The sequence below is a fragment of the Ammospiza nelsoni genome, chromosome 17 (assembly GCF_027579445.1).
Source record: "Ammospiza nelsoni isolate bAmmNel1 chromosome 17, bAmmNel1.pri, whole genome shotgun sequence".
Lineage (NCBI taxonomy): Eukaryota > Metazoa > Chordata > Aves > Passeriformes > Passerellidae > Ammospiza > Ammospiza nelsoni.
In genome coordinates this window covers 787,281-803,418 of record NC_080649.1, presented here as the reverse complement: position 1 = coordinate 803,418, position 16,138 = coordinate 787,281, and the positions used below count along the sequence as shown (strand labels likewise).

At 56.4% G+C, this 16,138-nt stretch overlaps 1 protein-coding gene across 2 annotated transcripts in view; it reads left to right on the top strand.

Moving 5' to 3' along the window:
- PRKCB (protein kinase C beta) overlaps nt 1-16,138 on the top strand; it is an 82,259-nt gene that overhangs the window by 27,729 nt on the left and 38,392 nt on the right. For both annotated transcript variants that reach the window (XM_059484426.1, XM_059484425.1), the window contains exons 3-4: nt 8,952-9,034; nt 15,537-15,648. In XM_059484426.1, the coding sequence (XP_059340409.1) occupies nt 8,952-9,034; nt 15,537-15,648 (195 nt within the window). The remainder of the gene's footprint in view (nt 1-8,951; nt 9,035-15,536; nt 15,649-16,138) is intronic.

Below are 16,138 nucleotides of genomic sequence, written 5' to 3'. Positions count from 1 at the left end.
CTCTGGGCTCACTCTCTGCTCCTGATGGGGTTTTGTCCAAAGAGCTGAGATTGGTCACATTTGGGGGCTGGTTTGGACCCCAGCTCGTGGCTCACTGGGCACCCTCTGGAGGGAAGGTGAGGCCCTGGCAGAGCCCCTTTGGGAGGGCTCCCAATCCCCTCACCTTGCCGGGTGTCCCTGTGCCAGGCTGGAGCCACCTCTGTGGATGTGCACTCTGGCCAGTGACACCAATGGCACCACTGATAGCAGTGGCACCAGTGGCACCAGTGGCACCAGGGCTGGGACAGCTGGGTGGGCGCCAGCTGCAGGCACAGCTGGAATTGAGACTCTTTGAGTGCCCAAAGACTTCACCAGCCTGATGTCCCTGCACGTCCCGGCCTGTTTGGAGGTGCAGGCAGTGCCCCTGGGCAGTGCCACCTGGGCTCTGCTTTTGGAAATAAGACAGTGCTCAGAATAGCCAGAATTAAGGGGGATGGAGGGGGGGATGCAAGGAAGAAGATGTGAGTGAAGTTCCCCTCTCTGTCTTGGAGATAAGCTCTGAAATCCAGCTTTAAGTGACTTGCATGATTAGCACTTTGGGGACTGGGTTTTTATCTGCCTGGAACAGGATTAATACGCTGTGACAAACAGGACTGGCTTCAAAGCAGGCATGGCTGGGGCTGGGAGCTGAGGGAGCCAGGCTGGGGGCTATCTGTGCTGGGATGCCCTCTCCCAATGCCTGCCCTCTCCTCGGGGCACCGCTGATCCTGCCGGGATCCCTTCCCACCCTTCTCCCTGCTCCCAGGAGCCTGACCCGCGGTTTCAATTACAATATTAAATTACCAGGTCACCAGAGTCAAAGTAGGCTGCCAAGTTTTTAATGATCTTCTCTTTCTTCTCATGTGGAGTTTTTTTTTTTTTTTTTTTTTTTTTTTCCGAGCCTCTTTTCCATCTCTGCACTTTTAATTGAGACCATCTGTAATTTAACACATCGCCACAGTTGTGTAACTGGTGCAGGGCTTTAGGAGGACTCGGTGCTCATCCTCAGGGACTGCAGCAGCTTTCCACTGGCTTCCAGTGCCTTCCTGAGAAACCCAGAACTAATTGCCAGGACCGTTTAATCTGCTCCCTGGGGGCTTTGATTAATCACTCAGTGCTTATTTTCCATCTCTGCCTGCTGCAGGAGCTGAGGGTGCAGTGGTGGGCTGGGGCCGGTCCCCATCAGGCTGGTGTGCGGGTGTGGGTGAGTGGAGCTGGCTGCAGGCACCAGGGATGGCACCAGGGATGGCACCAGGGACAGAGCCCAGCCCTTGGGGTCAGGTTTGGGCTCACAGGGTGTCCTTGCTGCCTGTCCCCACTTGTCTGAGGCACCAACCCAGTCTGTCCATCAGTTCTGCATCTCAGGGGCTTCTCCTCTGCCTGGCCTTGGCCAGCCCCTGCCTGCTCCTCCTCCCCCATCGCCAGTGTCCCTGCTAGCCCTGGCCATGGTGGCCCCGGCTGTGGGGCTGTCCCCTCCAGCCCAGGTGTGCCTCTCACCCTGCCAGCCCCCTCGGATCACAGGGCTCATAACCCAGGCTTCAGGAACGAGTTAGGAGGGATTGGTGGCATGGAAAGAACCAAATTCCAGCTCTAAAACCTCCCTGGCGGTGCTGCTGCTGCAGTGTGAGCTGGCTGTGATGGGGGACTGGGGGCAGCTCCTTCCCCTCCTGTTCCTGCAGGGCTCCTGTTGGATGGGAGCTGGAGCTGCCCTGGGCAGGGACACAGGAACCCGCAGGGGAACGGTGCCTGCTCCTGGCCTGGAGCTCCCCCCAGCCCTGCCCCTGTGTTTGGGGAGTGGGTGATGGTTTCTGCATGCCCTGGGGCCATTCCCACCCTGCACAGCCCCTCTGAGGCTGCCCCAGGAGCTGCTGCTCTCTGCATGCCTTCTGTTGAGGTGGGACTGGGCCAGGCACCTGCACAGGACATGAGGAGGGATAGAATGTAAGGAAATAGTCTGGAGGGTATTTTCACACTTGAGGAGTTGCAGTTGTACCAATTACTAAAGATTAGGAACAGGCTGGTTTGTAACAAGTTGCAGCTGTGCTTAATAATGATGAGTGCTATAGAGGGGTGGGTTAGCTGGGTGGGGAGATGGGCTGGAGCTTGTTGGTTGTGCAGTGAAGAAGAAGGAGTCAGTGCTGTGGAGAGATGCCCATGAGAAATCACTGAGAAGGTATGGGACTTTTGCAATAAGATACCAACAGGCACAGGGCAGGGCAAGAGCTGTTCCCCCAGAGATGTTGGGATGCTCTGCCTGCTGCTCCCAAGCAGCTTTTTGGACATAAACAATTTGGAGAGGAGGCAGGAGCTGCACTTGTGCCATGCCCTGGGTGGAGGAACCACATCCAAATGTGGCACAGGTTCCTGTGCCAGCAAGAGCCACGGAACCTGGGCCAGCTACACTCCTGGTGCTGCTACCCAGGGCATCCCCTGTGCCCTGCAGCCTGTCCCTGCAGTGGCTCTGGGTGCTGCAGGGTGAGGGTCTCTCTCTGTGCACAGTGAGGGTCTCTGCACAATGAGGATCTCTCTCTCTGCACAGCAAGGTTCTCTGCGCACAGTGAGAATCTCTCTCTGTGCAGAGTGAGGGTCTCTGTGTGCAGGGTAAGGATTTCTCTCTTTGCACAGTGAGGGTCTCTCAGCAGAGTGAGGATGTTTCTGCACACAGTGAGGATCTCTCTCTCTGCACAATGAGGATCTCTCTGCACAATGAGGATCTGTCTCTGTGCACACTGAGGGTCTCTCTCTGCACAATGAGGATCTCTCTCTGTGCACACTGAGGGTCTCTCTGCACAGAATGAGGATCTCTGTGCAGGATAAGCATCTCTCTCTGCACACAGTGAGGATCTCTCTCTCTCTGCACACACTGAGGATCTCTCTCTCTCTGCACACACTGAGGATCTCTCTCTCTCTGCACACAGTGAGGATCTCTCTCTCTGCACACACTGAGGATCTCTCCCATCCCAGCTCTGCTGCTGCCATGGTCCCGTCCCCACCCACTCCCCTTCCCTGCCGGCGATGATTGATGCTGCTCATCCCGCTGGCTCCAGCTCGTTCATTGTCATGCAGAGGATGTTGTCACTTCATTCTGGTATTTCATGGAAAACTGCAGGCGGCTCGGGCTGTTTTGTTCATGAAGCCCTTCTGAGAGCACGTGGCTGGGCCCGAAATACTCAGCCCCTTTCAGTGAAAAAAGAGGGGTTGGTAAAGAGTTCCCTTTGGGAAGCAGAGGCACGGCAGCCTCCCTGCCCCTCCTGCCCAGTGCTGGGCTGGTGTGGGGCACTGGGGGCACTGGGGACACTGGGTTCACAGCAGCTCTGCTGGCCAGGGCTTGCCCCAGGAGCTGCAGTGCCACTTGTACCCAGCTCTGCTGCAGCCTGGTGTTGATGGTGACATCCCAGGGTTCTGGTGACATCCCTGCCTTTGTTCCCCCACCAAGGAGCACCCAGCCCACGATCCCAGACCAGCCCCATGTCACGTCCCCATCCCTGGAGCTGTTCCTGGTGCTGCCCAGAAATCCCTGAGGATCAGAGCTGGGATTTCGCTGGAGCTGACAGCGGGAAAACAGCTCAAGTCTGAGGAGCTGACGATGGCTGCGCTGTAAGAACCCCAGAAAGCTTTTAACCAAAGCCGGGGATTAAATCCAAAGAGCACAAATTTTAGCTCAGCTCCTCTCTCTGTGTGCTCTAAGTGATTAAAAGCTGTAAAGCGCTGTCAGAAATTCAGGACTTCCCCTCCTGGAGCCCTTCTCTCCCCTTATTTTATGATTACCATGCTTCGCTGGCTCTGTTTGATGTCGTGAGTGTGATTTTTTAGCATGCAAAGGAAAGGAAAGCCGTGGGCAGCTCTGCCTGGGGCACATTTTGGTGCCTCCCCGGGCCGGGTGGTGCCTCTGACCCCGGGGGTTTGCCCAGCGTGGGTAGAGAAGCACAAAGCTCCCTTAAAAAGTCCTTTTTTCTCTCGTTTTTTGGTGTTATTTTGTTTCCCTCAGTTTTGCTAATCTGAATTCCAAGCTGTTTCCCAAAGCTGTTGTTCCTTGGGAAGAGGAGTCGTTATCCAAATGAGAATATCCACAGGTTGGAAGGGAGCAGCCTCACACTGAGATGTGCTCGAAATAATCTCTGAGCTTCCCTGGTATTGGAGCCATCTGCCAAAGCTCAGCTCCAGCAGCTCCCCGGGGATGCTTGAACCCCTCCCTGGCTTTGATTTTTAGATGAATCTTGCTTGAACCTTCTCCTGTCTCTGTTAACTCTCCATCTGTCTCCCTCACTTGACATGCTGCGTCCGAGGCTGTTCCCGCTTCTTCCAGAGCTCTCCCTGGCCTGAGGAGAGGAACAGAGGCTTCCCTTGCTGGGGATGAGTGTTCTGGGAAGGGCTGGGCTCAGGAGCCACCGGAGGTGACGGCCCTGAATTATTCATTCAGCAAAGGACCGGGGGAAATTGATGATTCCCTTCTGCAGAACATTGGGACAAGGCGTTCGTGCGATGCAATTAGAGCACCAAATGGAGCTCAGGGAAGGCAGGGCTGGGCCCTCCTGCAGATGAGGGCGTTCCATGTGGGACATGGGGCCAATGCCCCTCCTGGGCCAGCTGGGAGCCAGCAGGGCACCAGGGTGTTTGCCACCCTGCTCCTCCATGTGTGCCAGGGCTGCCGTGGGGTTCGTGCCCTTCAGGATGGGCTCAGCAGCCTCGGGAGTTTGCCAGGGAAGCACTGCCCTGAGCCTTTCCTGGCCTTTCCCATTGCTGGGAATGCACTTGCCACCCTGCTCCTCCTCTGTGTGCCAGGGCTGCCATGGGGTTTTTGGTCTTCATTGCCAGTGAAGCTCTGCCTTGAGCCTTTCCTGGCCTTTCCCATTGCTGGGATACCTGTGCTGGGCTGGGCTGGCTCCCAGGGTAGCCTGGTACTGGTATCAGCAGCTTGAAGCTCAGACAAAGGGCCCTTAGGGCGTTTCCTGGGCACAAACCCCAGCCTGGGAGGGGTTTTCTATTCTGAGGGCAGATCTTTGGGCAAAGTGTCAGGTGAGGGATGGCAGGGAGTGCTCCTGAGCCTGCTCACAGGGTGGAAACAGGAGAGGAGGGAACGTCCTGCAGGAACAGGGGCTGCGTGCAGCCTGGGCTGGCAGGGCTGCGGTTTCTGCTGCTGCAGGAATTGGCAGCAGGGTTCCAGGGCATGCGGCAGCCTCTGCTCAGAGCTGCATCCCAGCCCAGCCTGGCCCCGGCACCCCTGCAGTCCTGCATCCCTGCACCCCAGGCACGCCTGGGCAGCTGCAGCCCTGCTGTTCCCTTCCCAGGGCCAGCCCTGCCCTGCTGGAGCTGCAGCCAGACGTGTGTTCTGCAGCCCTCAAACGCCTGGAACACGCTTTGATGTGGTTCCTCTGATTGGCAGCCCTGGAATCAGCAGGGAAATGCTTGATGGTTTTTCTGGAGGGTTTGTGAGCAATGGTTTGAGCCAAGACGCCTTTCTCTGTCTGTGTGTGTGTGTGTGTATATATATATATTTGAGCAATACTGTGTTAGCATTTTCTAGCATTTTCTCTCTTTCCATCCTCCACAATAAGATGTTTCCTAGGGTTTGAGAATGCCCTGCTGCTGCTGTGGTTTCCTAGCTCTCAAACCCAGCCTTCCAGGAGATCTTTAGGATTCCCAGGACTGTGTCAGGATCTCAGGGAACACAGGTGTGTGATCTTGCCCTGGTGTTTTGGTGCAGATCTCTTCAGATCTGAGGCGCTGTCCAGGGGCTGCTGTGGAAAATGTGCATCCCAGAAAATGTCCCACAAAACCTGCTGGGCTCAGGGTTTGTGTCCTTCCCTGCTCCCAGAACGGGGGTGTCTCCCCACACCCAATGGATCTGGCCCTGAAGGAGGGTTTAGGGCCAGGAAACCCTCCTGCACTATGCAGTGAGGAATGGGAAAGGTTAATCTTCCATTCTTGTTGTGTACAAATGGCTCGGGATGTTTGTAGCCAGCCAGCCAGTGGGATTTGGTAACTTTATTACCCAAATAATAAGATTTACAAATTAACTGTCTAATTAGCGACCTGGGAAAGCTGCCGCTCGTGCTGGGGTTTCCAAGCTGACAAAGACATGGGCTGAGGCTGCTCAGATGTGATGGCAGCGGGAGGGCAGGGCAGCGGGGAGGATCTCTGCAGCCTCCTCACATCCCCTGGGCAGCTCATGGGAGCAGGGACAGGATTGCTGCCCCGAGATCCTGCTCCTGATTCACCCTCATTTCCTTGTGCATGGATGGAGCACTCACCTGAGCTCTCACCTGAGCATGGGCAGGGCTCCAGTGGAGCCTGCCAAGGCCTGGGGAGCTCCCTTGGAGGGTGCAGAGCCCCCAGTGCTGCTGGGGCACAGTGTGACCGTGCTCACAGGGGTTTTCAGGTGAGGGGAGACACGAGAATGTTGACTCCATGTTCAGAAGGCTTGATTTATTATTTTATGATATATATATTACATTAAAACTATACTAAAAATAATAGAAGGAAAAGTTTCATCTCAGAAGGCTGGCTAAGCTAAGAATAGAATGGAAAGGAATAAAAAACAAAGGTCTGTGGCTCGGACAGAGAGAGAGAGCCAGCTCTGCTCTGACTGGTCACTAATTTCAAACATCTACATGAGACCAATCCCAGATGCACCTGTTGCATTCCACAGCAGCAGATTATCAATGTTTGCATTTTGTTCCTGAGGCCTCTCGGATTCTCAGAAGGAAAAATCCCAAGAAAAAGATTTTCATAGAAAGATGTCTGCGACAGCACAGAGCCCCCAGTGCTGCTGGGGCACAGAGCTCTCTCTGCCTTGCCCTGTGCGTGCAGGGATGTTCTGCTCACCCATCTTCCCATGGATTACCTTGCACAGGTTAGAATCACAGAATCCTGGGATGCTTTGGGTGGGAAGGGCCCTTAAAGCCCACCCAGTGCCACTGCTGCCATGGCAGGGACACCTTCACTGTGCCAGGCTGCCCCAGCCCTGTCCAGCCTGGCCTGGGACATTCCAGGGAAGGCTTTGAGGTCCCTTCCCACCCAAAGCGTTCCATGGCAGGTTCAGCCTGGTGTCCCTCTGGTTTCCCTGCAGAGCTGGAATGGTCCCAGTTGCCCTGTCCCAGAGCCATGCCCGGGGTGCCACAGGGCTCTCTGGGTTTGCACACACACTTAGGAGAAACCCCTGCTAATAGAGCTCTAATTCCTTCCTTCCTGCTTCCCAGATGCTTCTGTCTCCATGTACAAATGACAGAAATGGTGAGCAATGCTTTCAAGAAAATGTTTGTTTGTTTGACTCAGAAAAGCAAGTGAGAGGTCCTGCGAGGAGAGAGCTCTTGGCAGCTGTTCTGCCTCTAAAACCTTCTGGGTTTGTTTTTGTTCACAATGGAAAATGTGAAAAGGAAAACGAATTTACAGCTGGATGTGGCAGGGCACAAAGAGAGGATTGTGAGGTTCATGGCTGATGTCACTTGCCTTTTCCTTGTTCCTTAGGAAAAGTCCCATGGTGCTGCAACTGGAGCCTGCTCTGTTCCTGCACAGCTCAGTTTGGTTCCTGTGCTGTCTCCAAACCTCAGTCCCTGCTCCTCATCCTGCAGAGGCTCTTATTCAGTGTAACTGCAGCTCTGGGAAGGGATGTGGTAGATGGGAGAGCCCTGGGGCAGAGCAGAGCGTGGTACCAGGGCTGGTTCCTTGGCTCCCTTTGGGCCCTGGAGCTGTGTCATTGTGTGGGACAGGCATGGCAGGCAGGGATGCTGCCCTCAGAACAAACCAGGGCTGGTTCCTTGGCTCCCTTTGGGCCCTGGAGCTGAGATCTCATCTGTGGGACAGGCAAGGGACAAATGATTCTTTAGGGTCTGCACCTGCAGGACAGGCTGCTCCACTCCTGGGGCTGAGGACACCCCAGGGTTGCTGTTTCACAGTTGATGGGATGGTCTAGGTTGGAAAAGCCCCCAAGAATCATCCAGTCCAACCATTCCCCAGCACATCCAAGGCCACCACTGCCCCACCTCTCCCCGTGCCACATGCACATGGCTTTAAAGCCCTTCAGGGACTGGGATTCTGCAGTTGTGGGGACTCTCACAGGTGTCTATGAGAGCACTCAAACCATGCAGTAACACATGCTCAGCATGAGTTGTGCTCAGCAGAGCAGAGGGAACATGGAGAGGCAGATTTCCCTTTGGGGCTGAGCTGCAGCCCTGCCCCAATGTCCTTCTCTCCCTGTAGTCACAAAACCCAGCACGACAGTAAATTTGAAGGTGCTTATTTGGCATTCGTGGGAAAAACCAGCCTTGAAATTCAGAGCTCTGGCTGTACAAACCGCAGAGACAGCGCTGGCAGCTTCAGGCAGGCACATGCTGAAAGGGTTTGGTGGCTGTGGGATGGGGTTCAGCTCTGGATTCCTCTCCTGGGAGCCTGGGCAGGGGCAGTGGGATTGGTTTCCCTCTCCCAAAGGGCAGGGCTGGCATTGACGTGTGTGAGGGGAGGAGGACGTGCGTGTCTGCTGGTCTGGCAAACGGGGGCTGGGGAGATGCTGGAGAGAAGCAGAGCTGTGGGAGGAACATTGCCCACCTGTTCCCTTCGGTACAATCTTCCATTTTTGGCCACATGCACTTTTCAGCTCAGATCCACGTTCTCCCTCTTTTTATTCCCAGCAGTGACCTCAGAGCGTGTGCCACGGGTGACAGTGAGCTCAGGGAACAGAATTGTCCCCAGCCCTCCTCTGACGTGCACCCGACACTTTGTTCTGCCGAGTTTCACCAAAAGGCCTGGGGATATTCCATAAGGGTTCAAAACCCTGCCAGGGGTTTGCTTGAAAACCCTCCTGACACTGCTCAGAAATCCACATGGCTGTGGTTTCTTTTGTTCCCTCTGGGCTCTGACATGGCTGTGCTTTGTTTTGTCACCTCTTGGCCCTCGTGGTGCCGTGCCCTGACCCTGTCCCTGTGCTCTCTTTGCAGTTTGCTGCTTCGTGGTGCACAAGAGGTGCCATGAATTCGTCACCTTCTCCTGCCCCGGTGCTGACAAGGGCCCTGCCTCGGATGTAAGTACAGGTTCTGTGCTGGGCTGGGCTGGGCTTGCTGGGCTGCACAGCACCTGCAGGAGGTGCTGCTCCATTCCCTGGGCTGCACAGCACCTGCAGGAGATGCTGCTCCACTCCCGGGGCTGAGGGCGCCCCAGGGTTGCTGTTTCACGGTTGATGGGATGGTCTAGGTTGGAAAAGCCTCCAAGAATCATCCAGTCCAACCATTCCCCAGCACTCCCAAGGCCACCACTGCCCCACCTCTCCCCGTGCCACATGCACATGGCTTTAAAGCCCTTCAGGGACTGGGATTCTGTAGTTGTGGGGACTCTCATGGGTTTCTGGATACTTAAAACACTCAAAGCACGCAGTAACTTGTGCTCAGCAGAGCAGAGGGAACATGGGAGGCAGAGATTTCCCTTTGGGGCTGAGCTGCAGCCCTGCCCCGATGTCCTTCTCTCCCTTGTGTCACAAACCCCCCCAGCCCTGCCAGCAGAGTCCCAGCCTTGTTTCCCTGAGCATTTCTGTCCCCGTGGATCCCTGGCTTGGGGCAGCAGCGCTGGGAGCCCACTCTGCCAGCAGCACTCAGGTCTGTCTGGCAGGTTCTGGGCTTTTTCGTGGAAACTGGCTAATTTGGGGAACTGCTGGGAGAGAGGAGCTCGAATTGGGGAAACGACAGAGCACCACAGCTCTCACCCTTAAAAATAGAAGTGGTGGGAGCAGGCGGCGTAGCAGGCAGCGGGAGGTGGAGGCTAAACACGCCTGGTGTCCCAGAATGGGGCTGTGCCCTGCCAGGGACAGGGGAGAGGGCTGGGCATGAGGCTCTGGGGGCAGCAGCACTTGGAGGGGTTTGTTCTGGTGCCTGTGCCCCTTTCCTGAGCCCTGCTGTCTGTGCAGCGTCCCATGGGGCACCCACTGCCCTCCCTGCACCAGTGCCACCAGCCCAGGGTGGCACTGCTGTCACCCACACAGGGACGGGAGCCCCTGAGGGCTCCCTGTGCCAGGGACAAGCAGGGAGTGCTGGTGGGGATGTGGGCAGGAGCTGGTGCCTGCCTGGAGGGAGGGGTGAGGCTGGGCTGGGGCACCAGAGCATCCCTGTGCTGGCACTGCCCAGGAGCAGGGGTGCCAGAGCACCCCTGTTCCCTGTGCATGGCACTGCCAGGGCCTGTGCCAGGAGCATCCCTGTTCCCTGTGCATGGCACTGCCAGGGCCTGTGCCAGGAGCATCCTTGTTCCCTCTGCATGGCACTGCCAGGGCCTGTGCCAGGAGCATCCCTGTTCCCTGTGCATGGCACTGCCAGGGTGCAGGGATGCTCTGGTACCCCTGCTCCTGCCACAGGGATGCAGGCAGGGCGAGCTTCCTTCCTGCTGCTCTGCCAGCCTTGCTCTTCCAGCAGCATAATTATATCCATCATATATCTCATTTATAATTATATAATCATATCATCCTGAAGGAGCTTTGAAGCAGGAGAGGACGAGCTGCTTCAGCACCCAGTAATGCCTTGGTGGCCTCAGCACTGAGCCAGGGCCAGGGGCTGTGCTGGGAACAATGAAACCTGGAGTTTCCCAATGCTGGAGTTTCCCTCTGCTCTGTGCCTGCTGATAACCACAGTGAGGATCCAGAGCCGCCTGCACTGGGGGCTGACCTGGTGCCCTCAGGCTCTGCTGCTCACTGGGATGGGTTTTGGTAAATCTTCATAAATATGAATATGAACCCCACAGAAAGGAGGTAATTTTATTGCTGGTGTCAAACCTTGCAGTGGCCCAGTGGTTCTGCTGAGCAGGGCAGGGATGCTGCAGCCTGGCTGGGGCTTTGCTGCCAGCCCAGAGCTGCTTTCCCCGTGGCCTAGAGTTGGAGCCAAGGATAAAAATGTGTTGAAAGCAAAATATCTCCTAGCTTCACTCCTTGAACCCTGTGTCTTCATAGTGCTGGAGAATTGAGGAGAAAACCATTCTGTAGCTGTGCAGTGCTGGTGGTGTACCTGCAAGTTTCCAGTTTAGCAGCTGGGTAATTCTGATTACTGGGCTAGAGCTGTGCCCTGGGGGCTCAGGGGGTGCTGGAGCTTGGTGTGTGCACCGAGAACCTGTGGGGAGCGGAGCAGAGCCCTGGAGACAGGGAAATGTCACAGTCCCCATCTCTGCTCCCACCTTGGGCTGCTCCTGTCTGATCTGGCTGAGTCTGAGCCTCCTTGAGCAGGGTGGGAGTGTGGCTGTGTGTTTAACCTTGGCAGGGAGCAGGAGCTTCCATCTGGGAGAGAGCACTAATTACACATGATAGTGTCTCCAAGCAGGGAAAAATGAAAGATTAATTGCTTCTTGCAGCAGGGAATGGAGCAGTGGCTGGGAGCAGCGGTGCTGCAGGCACGGGGCTGTGTTTGTGCTGCACAGCTCTGCAGCAGGGCAGGACCTGGGCTCCTCACTGGTGTCCTGTGTGCCTGGGGTCCCTCCTGGAGAAGGGAGAGCTGCTGAGCAGGGCCTGAGAGCCCACAGCCCCTCCTGTGTGTGACTGACCCGCAGCGAGGGCTCCAGGACCCAGAGCCAGCCTGGGTAATGTATGCCAGTTGGCAAACCTAATTAGAGCTGGAGCTATTAGCAGAATGCATAATTATTTAAATTGTAGAGAAAATAATCATTAAGATGACCTTCTTTGCACGATCCTGCTAAAGGTCATCTAATCAGGATGTGTTAATAAACATCAGAGTTGCTCTGGGAAGGTAAGGGGCCGGTGTAGCTACATTTCAATTTTGTGTGTAAATTGTCCCTGTTTGTGGGACAGGAGCTCAGGAAGGATTCCAGGAGGGATTTCTCCATGGAAAGGGCTCCCCCATGCTGTGCCCCAGGCTTCCTCTTACCCTGGTGCTGTCCCTGAGGACAGGACCCCAATCCCTGCTCCCAGCTCCTGTCCTTTGGATCCCTGCTCCCAGCTCCATCCCTGCTCCCAGCTCCATCCCTGCTCCCAGCTCCTGTCCTTTTCTCACAGCTCCTTTCTTTCTGAGCTGCCCTGGCCAGCATTTTAGCAAATCCTCCCAGCCTTCCTGCGACTTGCTGCTTTCTGTTGTCCTGCTAATTAACTCCTCCAGGCCTCTGCTGTGCCATCTGCCCCTGGAGCAGGCACCTGCTGCTGCTGACAGCTCCCGTGGGATGAAGATGTCTCAGCCTCGCTCCCTCCCAGCACCTCCTGCTGCTGTCCCAGCCCCACAGAGCCTCTGCTCCCCCTGCCAGGCTGCCCTGCCTTCATCCCAGTGCCTGCCCAGCCCTTCCCTCCTTGGCCTGGGGCAGGGCAGGGGTCTGAGCCCAGCTCAGAGGGATGGTGGGCTCTGTGCCCTTCGCTGCCCAGCCTCCTGCCATCCGTGCTTGCCCTGCAAGGGAAACCAGGGAACCATTTCTGCCTGCTGGGAGCTGTTCCCTGCACACCCAGGGGAACTTCCACACGGGAAATGTGGGGATCAAACACGAGGGTTTGGGTTTGTGTCCCTGCCAGGGTTTGCTGAGTGCAGGCAGTAAGCTGTGGCTGTGTTGTATTTGCTGTTATGCTGTTTAAATGACTATGAAATTCACTTTTAAATGGTCTCTTCCCATGGACTGCACTAATTCTCCTTCAGCAGAGATAATTTAAAGCTTTCTTTGCAATGAGAAGGGGAGAGCAGCAGCCCCTACTCCTGAAGGCAAGGCTCTGTGTTCTGTCAAACGCAAGTGCAGAGGTTTCAAACACCCCTGGCTGTCCATGTGGGTGCCGCAGAGCTCCAGGGCTCTGGGGGACCGGTGGCACTGGCACTGTCACCTTCCACTGTCACCTTCCACTGTCCCAGCCCCATCCAGCCTGGCCCTGGGCACTGCCAGGGACCCAGGGGCAGCCCCAGCTGTGCCAGGGCCTGCCCACCCTGCCAGGGAGGGATTTTATTCTTATTTGGACAAGGAAACAGGAGAAACTTCAGATGCAATGAGTCAGGGCTGGGATATTGCAGGGGGTGCTGGATCTGCAGCACTGACAGGGAAGGGAAGGGCCTCAGCATGCACTGGCTCTGCTCATGGCATTTTCCAGCTCTGCTCCACAGAAATCTGTTCCTGTCCCGCTCCTCAGGCTGGCTCAGCGCTGCTGGGGGAGGAGTGTAGCCTTTTCCTTTTCTTGGCAAACTTCTTTTTAACCATTCTTGTTTTAAGCCTCAGCATCTGCATACGCAGTGTTCTCGTCAGTCCCGTCTCCGTGGTACAAAAATAGTCTCTGTGCAGCCACTCCAGCCCAGCTCAGCGATGAGCCCCACAACTGCCACTTTCTGGCACTTTCTCAGGCGCTGCCCAAGGTGCCCCTCTCAGCCAGAGAGAGCCCTGCAGCTCTTCCTCTGCAGCCTGGCTGCTCCATCACAGCTTTGGCTGTGCCCCTGTGCTTGGGAGCAGGAGGGGAAGCCCTGCTTGGGGCAGGGATGCTGCTCTGGGGAGCCCAGCCCCATTTTGGGGAGCCCATCCTGCTCTCTTTCTTTTTCCAGCTCTGGCTTCTCGAACCCTGGGTGCCAGTGGGAATTCAACATCCTTCTCGTGGAGTGGGAATTGCCTCCTTTTGCACAGAGCTGGTGTTTTTTATGAATGACTGATGCTCTGGCTTGCCTGAGCAGGAGTCTCTGTTCCTGGAAGAGAGTGCAGCAGCTCGGGGGTGATCCCTTGGGTGGCACGGGCTGGCACATGTCCCCCGTGTCCCCCATGTCACCTGCCCACTGCAGGGGTGCTGTGCTGTGCCCGGGGGCTCTGCAGGATGCAGGGCTGGGCAGCCAGAGCTCCTCTCTCCCAGGATATTGCAAGGGAATCAGGATCACGGCGTGGGTTGGGATGGAACTTTCCAGACCATCTCAAGTCCTGGCTGCCTGCCCTGAGTTTCATGGGGAAACTGCCCCCACCTCCTGTTCCAGCCTAAAATCCAGGCTTAAATTCTCTGCTCTCCTGTAAATGTCTGAGGAATGAGAAGGCTCTCAGACCTGCAGAGTCACTGGCAGCCCTGGCTGCTTGGGGTGTCCAGAGCACAGGTTTGTGACCTGACACAGCACAGGCTGACTGTGACCCCTTGTCCCCTCAGCCTCCCCAGCTTCAGCCCTGCTGTGTCTGCAGCACTTTCCTCAGGTAAAACGTGAGATATTTCCAGTTTCAGTGCCCTGGCTGGAGCCTGTGCCCAATCCCTGGCACAGCACAGACCAAGTTAAAGGAAGCTCTGTTGGTTTTCCCCTCCTGGGTGCCATTGGGGGTTTCTGTGGTGCTGAGCACCAGAGCAGAATGCTGGTGATTAATGCAGCTGGAGGCTCCAATGCAACAGTGCTGGGAAATTAATTTCAGGGGGATGGAATGTATTGGCGGTGATGTTATAGCTCGCTTCTGATTCCACTCTTTATTTATTTACTCTGCTCACAGTGCCCTGAAAAGGTGTCTCTGCTAATGCCTGGGCAGCTTTCCAGGCCATTAAAAAGCTGCTCAGCTCGAATGACAGAGCTGGGACTGAGCCTCATCCCTAACCCTTAAACAATTAACGTGAGCCGAAACCAAGCTGCTCCTGCTGGAGCCTTCCCTGCCTGTGCTGCTGCTGGGGTGTGAGCCCAGCACTGCCCTGCCCAGCCCCTGCTCCAGGCTCTCCTGAGCCCCAGGATTGTGTCCCGTGTCCCCCTTGCATGGAACATGCCAAGAAAGGCCAAACCCGTGCTCTGTCCCCGTGCTGGGCTCTGGCTCCCTGTGCAGAAGCTGTTCCTTATGGAAGTTCTCTCTGGCACAGGTGCCCAGAGCAGCTGTGGCTGCCCTGCATCCCTGGCAGTGCCCAGGCCAGGCTGGACAGGGCTTGGGGCACCCTGGGACAGTGAAGGTGTCCCTGCCATGGCAGGGGTGGCGCTGGATGGGATTTAAGTTCCCTCCGAACCCATTGTGGTTCCTTTATTTGGGTTTGTTTGGCTCTAACTCCTGCTGACCCTTGCTGGAGCCCAGGAGTTTGCCCAGTGCCTGCACAAGGGATAAACTGGGCTCTGCTGGCTCTGCACCCTCTGCTGCTGGGAAAAAATCTGCCCTTGCTTGTAAAAAACCTCAAAATATTAAAGTGTCCCCTGAGCAGTTTGGATGCCTGGGAGGCATTCAATGCCTGTGAGGAGAGGGCTGGCACCAGAGCACAGGAGATGTTCCCTGGGCAGGTTTAATTTAGATGGAATCACAGGTGGCTTTTCCTGCTCTGTGTGGAAGCTGGGCACTGTCCAGCCCTTCTGTTGGTCTGTACCCACCACCTTCACCTGGTGCTTTCCATGCAAAGAGTGAGTTATTGGAAAACAGTGAGCGCCCAGCCAAGGCAGTGCATTGCTTTTCCATTGTTATGGCAACACAGATGAAGAGGAATGAGGCTGGATGCTGGTGCCTGCTGGAAGGGTCCCCACGAGTCGGTGGCAGTTGACTGAAGTGCATCAGCAGCACCTCCAGGGCCAGCTGGCACTGGCAACGGGCACAGCAGGGCTGCCCTGCCAACCCTGGATGCGAGTTCATAATCCTTGTCCTTTGTTTTCCTCCAGGACCCCCGGAGCAAACACAAATTCAAAATCCACACGTACTCCAGCCCCACCTTCTGTGACCACTGCGGGTCCCTGCTCTACGGGCTCATTCACCAGGGCATGAAATGTGACAGTAAGTGATGATGGCAGGGGGCTCAGGGACCCCGTGGGGGGCTCAGGAGCCCCAGATCCAGGGCTGCAGCCCAGACCCCGTGCCCTGTGCTAGCAGTGTGGAGCTGCAGGGCTCTGAGTGCACCAGCGGGCACCTCCTCACCCGGCGTGGGCAGTGCCTGGGGCTGCTGCAGGGAGAGGGGAGGGCAAGGCGCTGCCTTGGGGGGAGGCTCCCCCATCCCTCTGCAGCAGCATCCCCCCACATCCCTCTGTGCAGCACCCCCACAATCCCCACTTCAGCAGCATCCCCCAGACTCCTGGCCAGAAGCACCCCCAGAGCAGCATCCCCCGCAACATCCTGTGATCCCTTGCATCCCCCCGCAGCATCCTGTGATCCCCTGCATCCCCCCGCAGCATCCTGTGATCCCCTGCATCCCCCCGCAGCATCCTGTGATCCCCTGCATCCCCCCGCAGCATCCTGTGATCCCCTGCATCCCCCCACAGCATCCTGT